The sequence below is a fragment of the Trachymyrmex septentrionalis genome, unplaced genomic scaffold (assembly GCF_001594115.1).
Source record: "Trachymyrmex septentrionalis isolate Tsep2-gDNA-1 unplaced genomic scaffold, Tsep1.0 scaffold19, whole genome shotgun sequence".
NCBI lineage: Eukaryota > Metazoa > Arthropoda > Insecta > Hymenoptera > Formicidae > Trachymyrmex > Trachymyrmex septentrionalis.
Window position 1 is genome coordinate 5,534,539 of NW_017305071.1, and position 12,633 is coordinate 5,547,171.

Sequence of the window (12,633 nt, forward strand, 5' to 3'; positions counted from 1 at the left end):
TATCGACAATTGCAATTTTCATTTTTACGTATTTTTCTCTTTTGAAGTTTATTAACTTTTATCGTTCTAGCTAGCAACGTCTGCCATGCAAAGCAGAAAGCGCTTATGCAGGTGCACGATTATAGCAGTATTTTTACGTTTTAAAAGCGCCTTTATCATATTTATATAATATTTATTAATAATAATTAATATTTATTTAAAAAAACGTATTATAAGTGCGTATACACTTTTTTTAAAATGAATTTAAAATGAATATTCATATTTTTAAGCACTAAAAAACTGTTAGAGCATGCACTTGGATAAGAGCTTTCCGCTTTGTACTGGTCAGTCATATATGCGCAAGGTAAAGTTTTATAACACTTTTACATTACTTCACCTTTTAAATAAAGGCGTTTTATTTCATCGCACGTTTCTAGACTACATAGTACATAGTATATAAATTCACATAAGAATCAACAGCAAGCATTAAGATCCAACTAACTGTTTAAGGCTTTGATTTTTATAATTTGTGTTATCATGTATACGGTTCTATAATGTATATGGTTCTATAATATATTACATTGTTTTTTCATAGAACTGTCAGTCTTTAATAGTACTTTTCGATGGTTCGACGGCACCGATTGTTTTGAATTGATTGCGGAACCTGCTTGATAAACAAAATGCGAATTCACGATGCTTTTGCGAACGCCGGCGAGCGTACGGTAGGCGTGGTCAGTGAACCACACCACTCGGCGTAGACCAATCATATGACGTTACGTCACGTGCGGCCTGTAATATTACTGCGTGAATATTATCGCTGTGCAGCCGGTATCTTGTAATAGTTATGATGTGTATATACGTCTTTCCTTCTCTCCTTATCTCCATTCTCTCTGTTCCTCGTCTAGCGCGCTTGGTATACTTAATCCGAAACGAACAGCTGTTGCTCACACGTTGACAGTATACGATCGACCGTCGTAGTATCGTTTCGCGCACTTGGAAGTCGATATACATTATACGCACGAGATCAAGAGAAAGAAAACGTACATATTCGCGCTTTTCTCCTCCGTACACGTCAAACACACATACAGACGCATACAGGGACCTGCACACGGAAGTGACGGGGTCCCGTGATCAGCCGCGATTTTGTTTTTTTCGTGGTTAAGGCAAAACGTAAACTACGTAGTCGTTCACCGTGAAAGAACACTCGAAACACTCCTGGAGCGAGCGAAGTGGAAAGGAAGATACGACTTGAAAAATAATCCGGAAAGTGTCACCGTCGCGTTAATAGATCAAAACGATAGAACAACATGAATCTGTCATTTGCTGGCTGCGGTTTCCTCGGTATCTACCATGTCGGCGTGGCGGTCTGCTTCAAAAAGTACGCGCCACACTTGCTATTGAACAAGATAAGCGGCGCGTCCGCGGGCGCTATCGCCGCGTGTTGCTTGCTCTGCGATTTACCCCTGGGTGAGTGAACTCTCATCTCCTTTTTCCCCTTTTTGCTTAATTATGCATTATTATTAAATTCATAGATAATGAATTTTACTTAGCTTGAGTTATTTTTAATCATTTCTATAGGTCGTCACTGCTCCGTTTAATATGAGGTTAATTTAACTAAAAGAATGGAGTGAAGTAATTTAACTCATTGAAAATGGAATTAAATTTATTTAATTCAAGAAATGTATTAGATTTGATTAAAATTTAGTTTATTATCTACTAAGTGCGTACGTTAATATGGACATTGTTTACTTTGAAATTAACAACAGAAAAGATTGATTTACATTTTGATGCACGTGCAAGTTAAATAACAAAGTTATTTAATTCAAGGGATTGAGTTACCTCTCATTGTTCCTTTGATAAATATCTGTGATGAAATAATTTCCATCCGACGGTTTCGGAGGAGTCTTTGTGAATAGAGCGCGTGCAAAGTTAATTGGATTGATCCATTGATCCCACGTGTCCCATATCCATTATTACTTACAATTATTCTATCATGATATTTTTCTTCGTGAAATCTTCTTGCTGATTCCTGTTAACAGAGGTATCAAAGAAAATCTAGAAGCAGTTTTCTTTGCAATAAAAAATATTAAATGTTAAAAAATATTAATGTTTTTAAATATTAAATAATATTAATATTATATTTTTAATATTGTTAAAATTTTTTTATTTTATTTATTTTAATATTATTTAATGTTTTTTTCTTTTATTCTTTTGTTGATGCTCTACTACTTTGAATTAAGACCGTTTTGAGCTTCGAAGATTAAGCTTTGAAAGAATTTGAAAGTAACTCCGAATTTTCTCTAATCAATAGATCTGTTTTTTATTGCTGTACTCTGAACTGAAGATTTTCAAAGCTTCGGGTCTTCGAAATTATTAATTAAAAGTAATCTGTTCTTCGGATTTTACATTTTTTTCTTCTAGTGTTTCATCAAAACAAGATTTCTTGTTTTAAAGAGCATTTCTTGTCTTGTCTTGATTTTTAAGATAAGAAATTTCATTTTTCTTGACCATTTCTTGACCTTGTATTTCTTATTTTGAATTCAAGAATCTTGAATTTCTTGAAATTTCTTGATTTTTTTAACAGAGCCTTTGTGGTTCTTTGACTACGTCACGTCGTAAGAGATAATAAGAAAACATAGGTACAAATTGAATATCGAGTCGTCTCGTAGTTTACTATGTTTAAATTCATAATTTAAAAGTATGCCTATAATGTCTATTATACACGAATCTATTAATAAAGATTAAAAATATTCTAGATATATTTATTATTCTAGAAATATTTCAAGAAATTTCTTGACTTATTGTCAAGAAATCTTGATCTTGATAACAATTTCTTGTCTTGTCTTGAAATCAATTTCCAATTTCTTGTTTTGGTCTTGTCTTAATTCAAGATAAGATTTCTTGAATTTCTTGATCTTGATAACAATTTCTTGTCTTGTCTTGAAATCAATTTCCAATTTCTTGTTTTGGTCTTGTCTTAATTCAAGATAAGATTTCTTGAATTTCTTGATCTTGATGAAACACTATTTTCTTCTCCCTATTCTTCTCTTTATTAACACTTTTCAAAAATTGACAGGTTATAAATTTCTTTTTTTTTTTTGTTCAATACTTTGTTCTTGTTCAATTCTAAGTATCACACTTTTTCTCTTTTCTTTAACTTTTTCTTTATTTAAATCATAATAGTAATACATAATAATAATTCAAACATTTCAAGAATTATTTTTTGTCACAATCTTTTTTCTTTTTGTGAGAGTATCTACTTATTCTTTTTTCCATTGAATATTTTATTCTGTTTTTCATGGCAATTTGAATAATATATTTCCACAAATTGTTTCTGGATAGTAGAAAGTCTTGAATGAAAAATTTAAAAGTGTATGTACTGAAAGAAATGTTTTTGAAAATGGATGAACCAAAAGATTTTGATTATATCAATCAGAACTTTGGTTGTCTCAACTAAAATTCTAGTAGAGTTAACCAGAAAATTCTATTTCGTGCATTTTTAACCAGAATTTCAATTAATTTAGTCAGACATTTTTCTTAGTGTAGCTCTCTAACATTTAATTATCCGAGTAAGGTATTCTGAATTACTTCATTCCGATAATTTTTTTCCAAGAATTGATGGTGCCTGTGTTACATACTCTTAACATCCAAAGTCGTAAATTAACTCATTTGATAAATTGTTATCGTACGCTGAGAAAAATGTCTGGTTGAAAATAGACGAATAAAAAAAAAGTCAGAAAAATCTGATTACATCAATCAGAATTCCGGTTACTAATATTCTAATAGATTTAATCAGAAAATTCTGATTTGTCTATTTTCAATCAGAATTCTAATTAATCCAACCAGACATTTTTCTCCGCGTATCTGAAAATTTATTATTAAAAAGTTCTTGATTATCTGAATAATACAGCGCTCGCGAGCTCGCCGTAGTTAAATAAAACTTACTCATTATTGCACAAGAGGGGTTCGGCGAAATCACTATGGATAGATTTATTATTATTCCGCCTATAATTCATGTGTTACTGCGATAACGAGAGCAACTAATTAGCACGCGACACGGTAAATTTGTAATCGCTGCCCTTTCTCATATTTGTCACGCTTGTCGAGATTATTCGCACGCGTTAAATATGCGCGGGCGATTATCGTAGGATGTAATTAAGATTATTCACGTGTTTATCAGGTACGATATCTGCGTGATCATTAATTTGCCGAGAAATCAATAATGTAAGAAAAAGATGCATAAAACATGCAATTAAAGAAAATCAATTGCATAAAAAGAAGATAAAAAAATATACACTGAAATGTTTAGTACGAATAATTATAATTTTATATTGATATGTGAATTACAAAAACTTTCTTATTTTTTAATTAAAAAATTGCGTTCTAATAAAAATTTAGTTATTCTAATCAATTTTCAAATTTGATTATTCTAACCAAATTTTGATTGTAACAACATTTTTTGATTGAAAAATAAGAAAATTTTGGCCTAGGTCCATTTTAAAACGTCTGATAAGCAAGAGCTGTTTTATTATACACGATTATTGAACATAGTTATTGACTTTGATTTTAATTCAATGGACTATTTTATATAAATTAACAATATATTAGGAACGACAATATATAGTCGTTGAAGGAAATCTCTCGATCGGACTATCGTATATTTTTTTATAAAATCATTGACTGAGCTGAATTCTTGACACTAAGGATTAGGAAAACACACTTTTATAATTCGGACTTCTGACTAGATACCTATTTCGATCTGTAACATCTAAATGAAGAAATAAGTATGTAAGATTAGCCTAGGGCGATAATTTTTATAATTATATTGTAAATTCGTTGACTTTGTAAGGGATTATTTAAAAATGTTCTTATATATTTTGCTGAGGAAGACTTTGTAAGTCGAAATGTTTGAAAAACTTCATAGCATTGTACTTATTTAATTAAATAAAAAATTATTTTGATTTTATGAATAACTTTATAATTGCTCGTTTAAAAAAGCCTTGACTTATTAATTATATAAGAAAATTTTTATAATTCACATATCAACAAAATAATGGATATAGAAAATATTTCTTTCAGCATTACATTTTTCTGGAAAATAATATATTGCAACATTTCGGGAAATAAAGTTTAATCATTTACATCGTAAGTCTTTATCTATGAAAAAAATACTTGTTTAACATGCAAGGAACTATTTCGCTGAAATATCTAAAAATTTAGCTGAATATAGATTTGAAAATAATTTTGTTGGACTATCAAAAGAACTATATGGGTTGTTCAAGCTGGTTGTTAAAATGCCAATTGCAACATTGCTCGTCGTACTTGGATTCCCTATATACATAATTATTTTGATGGTCCAACAAAATTATTTTCAAATCTATATCTACTTTTTTTAGATACTTTAGCAAAATATTTTTTTTAGTATATTTAACTTATGCGTGTAAATTAGGAGAAATATTTAAATAATTTTTTAAAAGGCTATTTTTAATAGGCTATTGAAATAATTGTTTTAATACTTTAAATATTAATTATAAATTTAATTATAGTATATGTTTATTTAAAAAATAGCTATTTTAATAGATGTTTTTAAATTTTTAATAGCTTTTGACAAAAATTAAAAAGAAAATGAGATAGATTATTGTAAAATAAGTCTAATACGATAAAATATGAAAAAAAAGGTACAACAGCTTATCTTCTAAGTATTTCTGTCATTGATCTGAATAACAAATTCACTCCTATATTTCATTTCATCACAATAATATTATGTTACATGACACGTGTTATTTATTATCGATAAACATGCGTAATGTAAATACGATAATAAAGTGGCAATTATACTGCAATAATCTTCGCGAAGCGACCTTTAAAAATTCTGATCAATGCGTAACTTATCTCTGGCACACTTTCACAAATCCTGAAATAGTTCGCAAAATATTGCGTAAAAGTCATCACCCTTAATAAGTATTGGTTTTGCGTAAATAGGTCGCATGCCTAGCGTCGCATGAAGCGGAGATGCTAACGCGTGGTTTATCGCACGAGTGTCTTGTTTCTCCGCAAAGCTAAACGTGTCATCTTTCATTATCACGAGAAGCGGAATAAACACGAACAGCACGCCTGTATGTTCTCTATTACACACTATTCCGCACTATTATTCGCAATGACACATTACGCTGAAATTGTGCGGCGCACAAGCGAGCGTGTTCAACTCCAATTTTGTCGTGAATTATACACTGAAAAAATATTTGGTTGAAAATGGACAAACCAGAAAATTCTGATTATATCAATCGTATTCCAGTTATCTCAACTAGAATTTTAGTAGAGTTAACAAAAAAATTTTCTGCTTAAATCTACTAAAATTCTAGTTGAGATAACCGGAATTCTGATTGATTTCTTCTAGTTTATTTTCAATCAAACATTTTGTTTAGTGTAAATTAAAATCGGAAAGGAACGAGATTAAACTTTTTATTATTTTATCTACAATACACAGATACATGTAAGATAAAAAATAAATTAATCTGTCTCATAGCTTTATTTCATATTCTTACTTATTGTTTATTTTTCATCTATTTTGCAATCGTTTTTTTATTTGCACAGGATGATACAAAGGAGGATGTTAAGTTTGGGCCTTTTTTCAGCTAAAATGAAAAAGTTCCGAGATGTACAAATTATACGATATTATCATATTAAACGGCTACTCAAGTCGAGAGTCGAGTGATGTATCGCTTATCTTGGGGGAACATGGGAAAAAAACTTAACATCCTTCTTTGTTAATAAAAATTCTGCATTTGAAAATCGAAGCATACGTGAGAGTCGAGGTGTTGAATGTTTCGTTTAAGTTGCACAAAGTGTTTACGCATAACATTATACATATATATATGTACAACGCAGTGAGCTTATTATAAATTATTTTCTTGACGCGGATGCGAGTGTAACGTCAAGCGGCGAGGTCAAACGTCGCTGTACTCAGCAATCTTACGTAAGTCCTAATTACAAAGACGAATTACGCATACGGCAAACGTAATCTGAGCTCAATCAATTAAAAACGCTGTTTGACGGGATGACGTATGATTCATTAATAAGATTTAACTTGGCAGACTTTGGCATATACTTGAAAAACATTATCTTTCTTTGTCTTTCACTGAGCAACTGTGTTTATCTGAGGATTGATTCGCAAATAATATTACGAATTTACATTAATATATATATTCTGTAAAAAATTCTGCTCATTTATTTCTTAAAACGACGATTTTTATGCGGACCTTTAGCGATTCGTATAAAAAAAATTTATAGATTGACATATAATTTCGACAGATTGCTTCGATTAATCAGCGATTAAAGTGTATAAATAAAAAATATATATAAAGCAACCAGTATATTAAATATTTTAAAATTTTAATTAATTAGAAATTTTAATTAATGAATTCTTGAATTATACGAAACAGTTATCATATGTTATATTATTCTTTTTAATTAATACATCGAAAAAAATAATGTTGACATCATTTTTTAGTATATAACATTATAAATCATTTTTTACCATTTAGTATGATTTGTTTTGTGTTATTAGTGTTTATTACACACTTAAGCGTTGAAACATAATTTGTCTTACAACTCTTTTCTGGTATCTTTACTTTTCTATTATTTGAATTTTTTAATCCATTGAGTTTTTTTCTATTAATTTAATTCTTTAATTAATTATCGAATTAGTTGGACCAATTAACGAATTAATTTCGAAATCTTTGTAAATCGACGATTAAACATTTAAGGTAATTTTACGTGCTGTTTGTTTATTGTCACTTTCAAGCGTATTACTTTCATAGAATTCAGTCACGCATTTCCGTTCTCGCGCAAATAAGGTCATTATAGACAGGCATGTCCATAACGTGACGTGCGTCGTACAACAAGTTGATTGGCTGAGACAAATATGTTTTTGTGCCTTTATAAGTGATGATCAAAATTACGGTCATGAAACGCAAATCGGCAAATAGAAAGGATTAGACGTTATCTTTGGTCGGTTCTCTCGCCTAAATACTTCGGTGTCAGTGGAACTGGGTTACGTCAGTGGAAATGGGATTATATACGTTTATTACAGGGGAATTGTTGTACGATAGTGATCTTACAACACTTTTCACTGCGCTATTTTTAGCCAAGGAAGCGACAAGTGCAGATCCTTTCGTTTCGAAGTCGAGGCATTGCAGTTATCTGAAGTCGAAAACATATTTTCCTCCGTTGAGGAAGATTTGACAAAAATGCTCCGGCATTTTATCAGAGATTATATATATTAATAGATCGGCCGATTTGAATATTAATTATGACGCTAACGTTTTGAGATATGTGATACGAGATACTCATGGAAAATCCTAAGTATACAATATATATTTACTAGAATTGATGGATTATTTCGGCGGTAAGTATCGATGATTCTCGACATTTATTTGCGCCCGGAGTTTATCTGTGTGCCATGATAAGGACGTAATTATCGACGATTCGTCGATAATTTGGCCGCTGTTTTTATTAGACAACAAGCCGATTACGCCCTACAATTTGTTATCTGATAAAAGTAGTCAAAATTACATTGCGCGATGTTTGCGCGATTACGTAGTGGAAACAAAGATTTTGCTTGAAATTGATAAATTGTCGGAGGGAAGCAGGTGTAGGAAGTGTGGGATGTATATTAGCTGTAGCATTTCATACCGTGATAAAACGTAATGAAAGGAAATGCGAGATGTTTCACATATTTTTTTCAACATTCCTTAAAGTGACCTTCGGTCAATGCCAATAAAAGAGGAAATAATTAAAATGCATTAATTAATATTAATTTGTTTTTTATTTAACGTATGTGATATGCAATAATAATGAAAAGAGTGAGAAGACGAATCGTTTAATCACAGTATATTTTTTTATTATTTTTTCGTCAGTAAAGAAACCGATTTGCAAATATGTATTAATTGATAATTTATTATAAATTGTAATATAAATCTCTTAATTCAAGCAACAATAAAGCGAATAAATTTATTTAATACGCTGATTGCCACTGTACAACTAAATAATTTTATTTCCAATGTCATTTTTATATCAATTATTTTAATATGCTGCTTAATTATACTTATAACAATATTTATTTTTTATTTAAAATTTGCATAAAATTTATATTTTTCACCAAAAAATAGAATTGACGAATAATTAAAGTTTTCTATTTATAGATCATCAACAGAAATTAATTTGTGTTTGATAGTCAGTATATTAACAATTAAATAATTTTGTTTCCGACGTTACACCGGCCTATGAATTGACTCATATTTGACAATTAATGTGTCAATAAAGCTTTCTTAACATCAGTTACCCTGCATGGTGAGCGAAGTTAATTATACTTGCATCATTGATTGTAGATTCTTAAAAATAAGTCAATTGAACAATACAATGTCGCGATAACGGAACAATACCTTCACAATAACTCGTTTATTTTCATTTTTTCTAGATAGTATCGATAATGCACTGTGCACGTATAATCGATCGCAAATCGCGGACTGCACATATTATCTGTTTGCGATGCTTATTGAAGGATTAACAATAAAGTTTAAAGTCCAAGGAATATTTCTGTATGCAGGTATATCTGTTGCTAATTATGATATGCGATGGTCAGACGTGCTATTGTTCACGTGCAATGACAAAGGTCGCGCATGCATTTAATATTTTTTGTATCTTGACGTGTTTTGTTGCCAATAATCTGCGCCGGTGACCGATCAGTCGCGTAGATGCACTTAACATTTTTTTCTACTCTTAGGATTAAACAGATATTTATCTGTACCCTTTGATCGTATGCATTTGAACATGCATGTCGATCGTTTAATAAAAGATAATAAATAAATTATTTTGCAGAAATAGAAACGCAATATGCCGTCTCTTGGAGAACTTTTTCGTGAATTTTACATATAATTTTACACATTAGTAATCATATCAAATATCTTTGTCTTTATTTTTATATCCATTACTTTAATGGTTCTACATAATTACATTTATTTTTTAACTGAAACAATAAAATTTTTCCTTCCCCAAAAGTCAAATCGGTAAATAACTAACGTTTATTTTTAAATCGTTAACATGTTAGGATTTTTAATCAATTATTTTAATATGTTACTTAAATATAATTATGTTTTCGAGTTAGCGAATATAACTAACGTCCATTTTAGATCACTAGAATTTTAGGACTTAACTATTATATGTACAGTTATATCTAAGATTATGTAATTCATTAATTTCTTAATGCTTGATAAAATCTGTTTATTAGCATTTGCTTCCATCAATGTAAGATTAATTTCAATTTTAATTAATTTATCATTTATCATTTTCTGATTCCTAGAATTAAAAAAAAAAGTAAAAGAAGAGTAATAAATTGATTAAAATTAATCTTATTAATGGAACCGGTCTCATAGATCATTGCACTCTTCTGACGAGAGAAAAAAAGATCAGTCTCTTTTTTGCTTTATCGAAATTTTATCTCAGTGAAAAAAATTGTTTAAATAAGATCATAAAAAATAAACGTGACCAAGATTATATAAGATCCCGGATAGGTCTCAGACGGTTTACTTAGTTCGGGTTATAGCAAGTTTACAAAGATCAGTACGATGTGATTTGCCAGTATAAATAACGGTTCCGGCTAGTTAATGGTGAATGCGTTCATAGGTCGAATACATTGCATTTGATGAATGATTCAATCCCCCGATTCTTATTCGCATCCAATGAAAGATGCATTTATTAATTCTTGTCGCGAACGAATTTACAAACCTACTAGCATATCCTTTCCAAGATCTCAAAGATCTTTTCCAATATTCCTTATTACATTTCATTACATACACATGACGCATAAATTATCATTTTTTATTATATTCATAAATATATTTTAATATATTTATGATCGTATCACATTTATAACTGCTCAATTTAATAATCAATGCAATTAAAGTTTATTGCTATCGTTAACGGTACTTATACATAATGGAATGCTAATTTCATGAAAAATGTGTTCTGAAATTTTCTTATTTGCATAATTCAATATTAATACATTTTCTTTTAGGGACGTCATGAATAATTTGGAATTGATTTGTAGATCTGACATTTCCAACATCGAGTCTCAGAAAATATAAATTAAAGCCTGGTTTTTTATTTTCTGATAACTTATAGCTGCGTTCGGAAACGTCGCTCCTTGCTTTCGATGCCTCGCTTCATCATCTGTCGTTGTTTAACATTTAACGTCTAAGACATCCGAGTGACGTTCCGAATGCAGTCTATAGTTAGATTTAACCTGATGATAATGTAAAAATTGTATTTTTCTAACTATAGATTAATCACTAAACTGATGATTTTGTATTGAGTAACTATTAAAGTTACCATTATAAAACCATTAATTTAGAAATTATTTATAGAATAAAATATTTATTTAATCAGGTTAAGTGATGAATTTAAGTCTATATAAATCATAAAAGTGTAATCCGAAAATGAAAAACTGGATTTCAAAATCCTTTGTAGTTCTGTATGTCGAATTACTCGGTGTTGCAGTAGTCTAATTCTTCATGCGAATCTGTGCAATTGTAATTACGGTTTACGGTGGATTTTATTTTTGGAATCACCATAAATTTCTCCAAGAAAAATATTCTTTGCCAAACCTCAGCCGATTAGATGAAGTTGAGAATAAAATATTTGATTTTTGCTCATTTGCGAAGAAATAGCTCGAATTGCAAAAGGTTAGACAATGTGATCGGATAACAATGATGAATAATTATATTATCTTTCATATTATACGATACGAATATTTATCAAATTATATATGATAATTTGATATGATATCGCAATTAAATTCTTTTATTCATCTTGAAGTAAGTACTGATTTATAATCGGTTCTTATATTTAAGACTATCTTAAGTATAGTCTTAAAATGTTAAAATAATCACGGAGATATAAACTGTTAAATTCATAAGTATTGTTAAATTTAAGTTTTTTTTTTATTATATTTCTAGAAGTCGCCATTGCTCGTATTCAATATATACATCGTTACTTTAAAAAAAGAAGATGGAGTTAAACTATATTTAACTCAAGAAACGTATCAAAAGTTTGTCTACTAATTAAGTAGGTATATTAATATGAACGTTATTTATTTTGAAAATAAGCAACTCAACCACAGAAATTAATTGCTTTTTTTGACATACACTAAGAAAAAAAGTTGTTAACTTGACTAAATGCGTTTAGTTCGTAATGATTATTTAGTTCAAATATTTATATATTTACATTAACAAAATCTTATAACTTAAAAAATGTTATTTGTTTGAATTAACAAATATTTGGTTGAATTAACAAATATTTCCTTGACAGCCCGTGACCGCTACATTTAATTAAATGAACTAATATTTTTTTAAAATAGCAACTTTTTTTCTCAGTACACACAGTATAGTTAAAAATAACAAAAATATTTTAATTCGAGGGATTCGAGTTAAGTCCTAAACACAATGCGAGGCAACAGTAACTAGAACAGCGATAGGAATAGTATAGAAATAAGCAATATATTATATAATTAATAGGAATCTTATTTTAGACCGTAAATGTGAAAAATACAAACGATATTATCAATTGTGTGAGGCCTATACCGGTCGAAGATCCATA

At 29.5% G+C, this 12,633-nt stretch overlaps 1 protein-coding gene across 3 annotated transcripts in view; it reads left to right on the forward strand.

Moving 5' to 3' along the window:
- Positions 1–784: 784 nt before the first annotated feature.
- LOC108746768 (patatin-like phospholipase domain-containing protein 3) overlaps positions 785–12,633 on the forward strand; it is a 21,101-nt gene continuing 9,252 nt past the window's right edge. For 2 of the 3 annotated variants that reach the window (XM_018483718.1, XM_018483720.1), the window contains exon 1: positions 785–1,446. In XM_018483718.1, coding sequence (XP_018339220.1) covers positions 1,287–1,446 — 160 coding nt within the window. In that variant the 5' untranslated portion in view covers positions 785–1,286. The remainder of the gene's footprint in view (positions 1,447–12,633) is intronic. The other variant, XM_018483719.1, reaches the window with a different exon arrangement.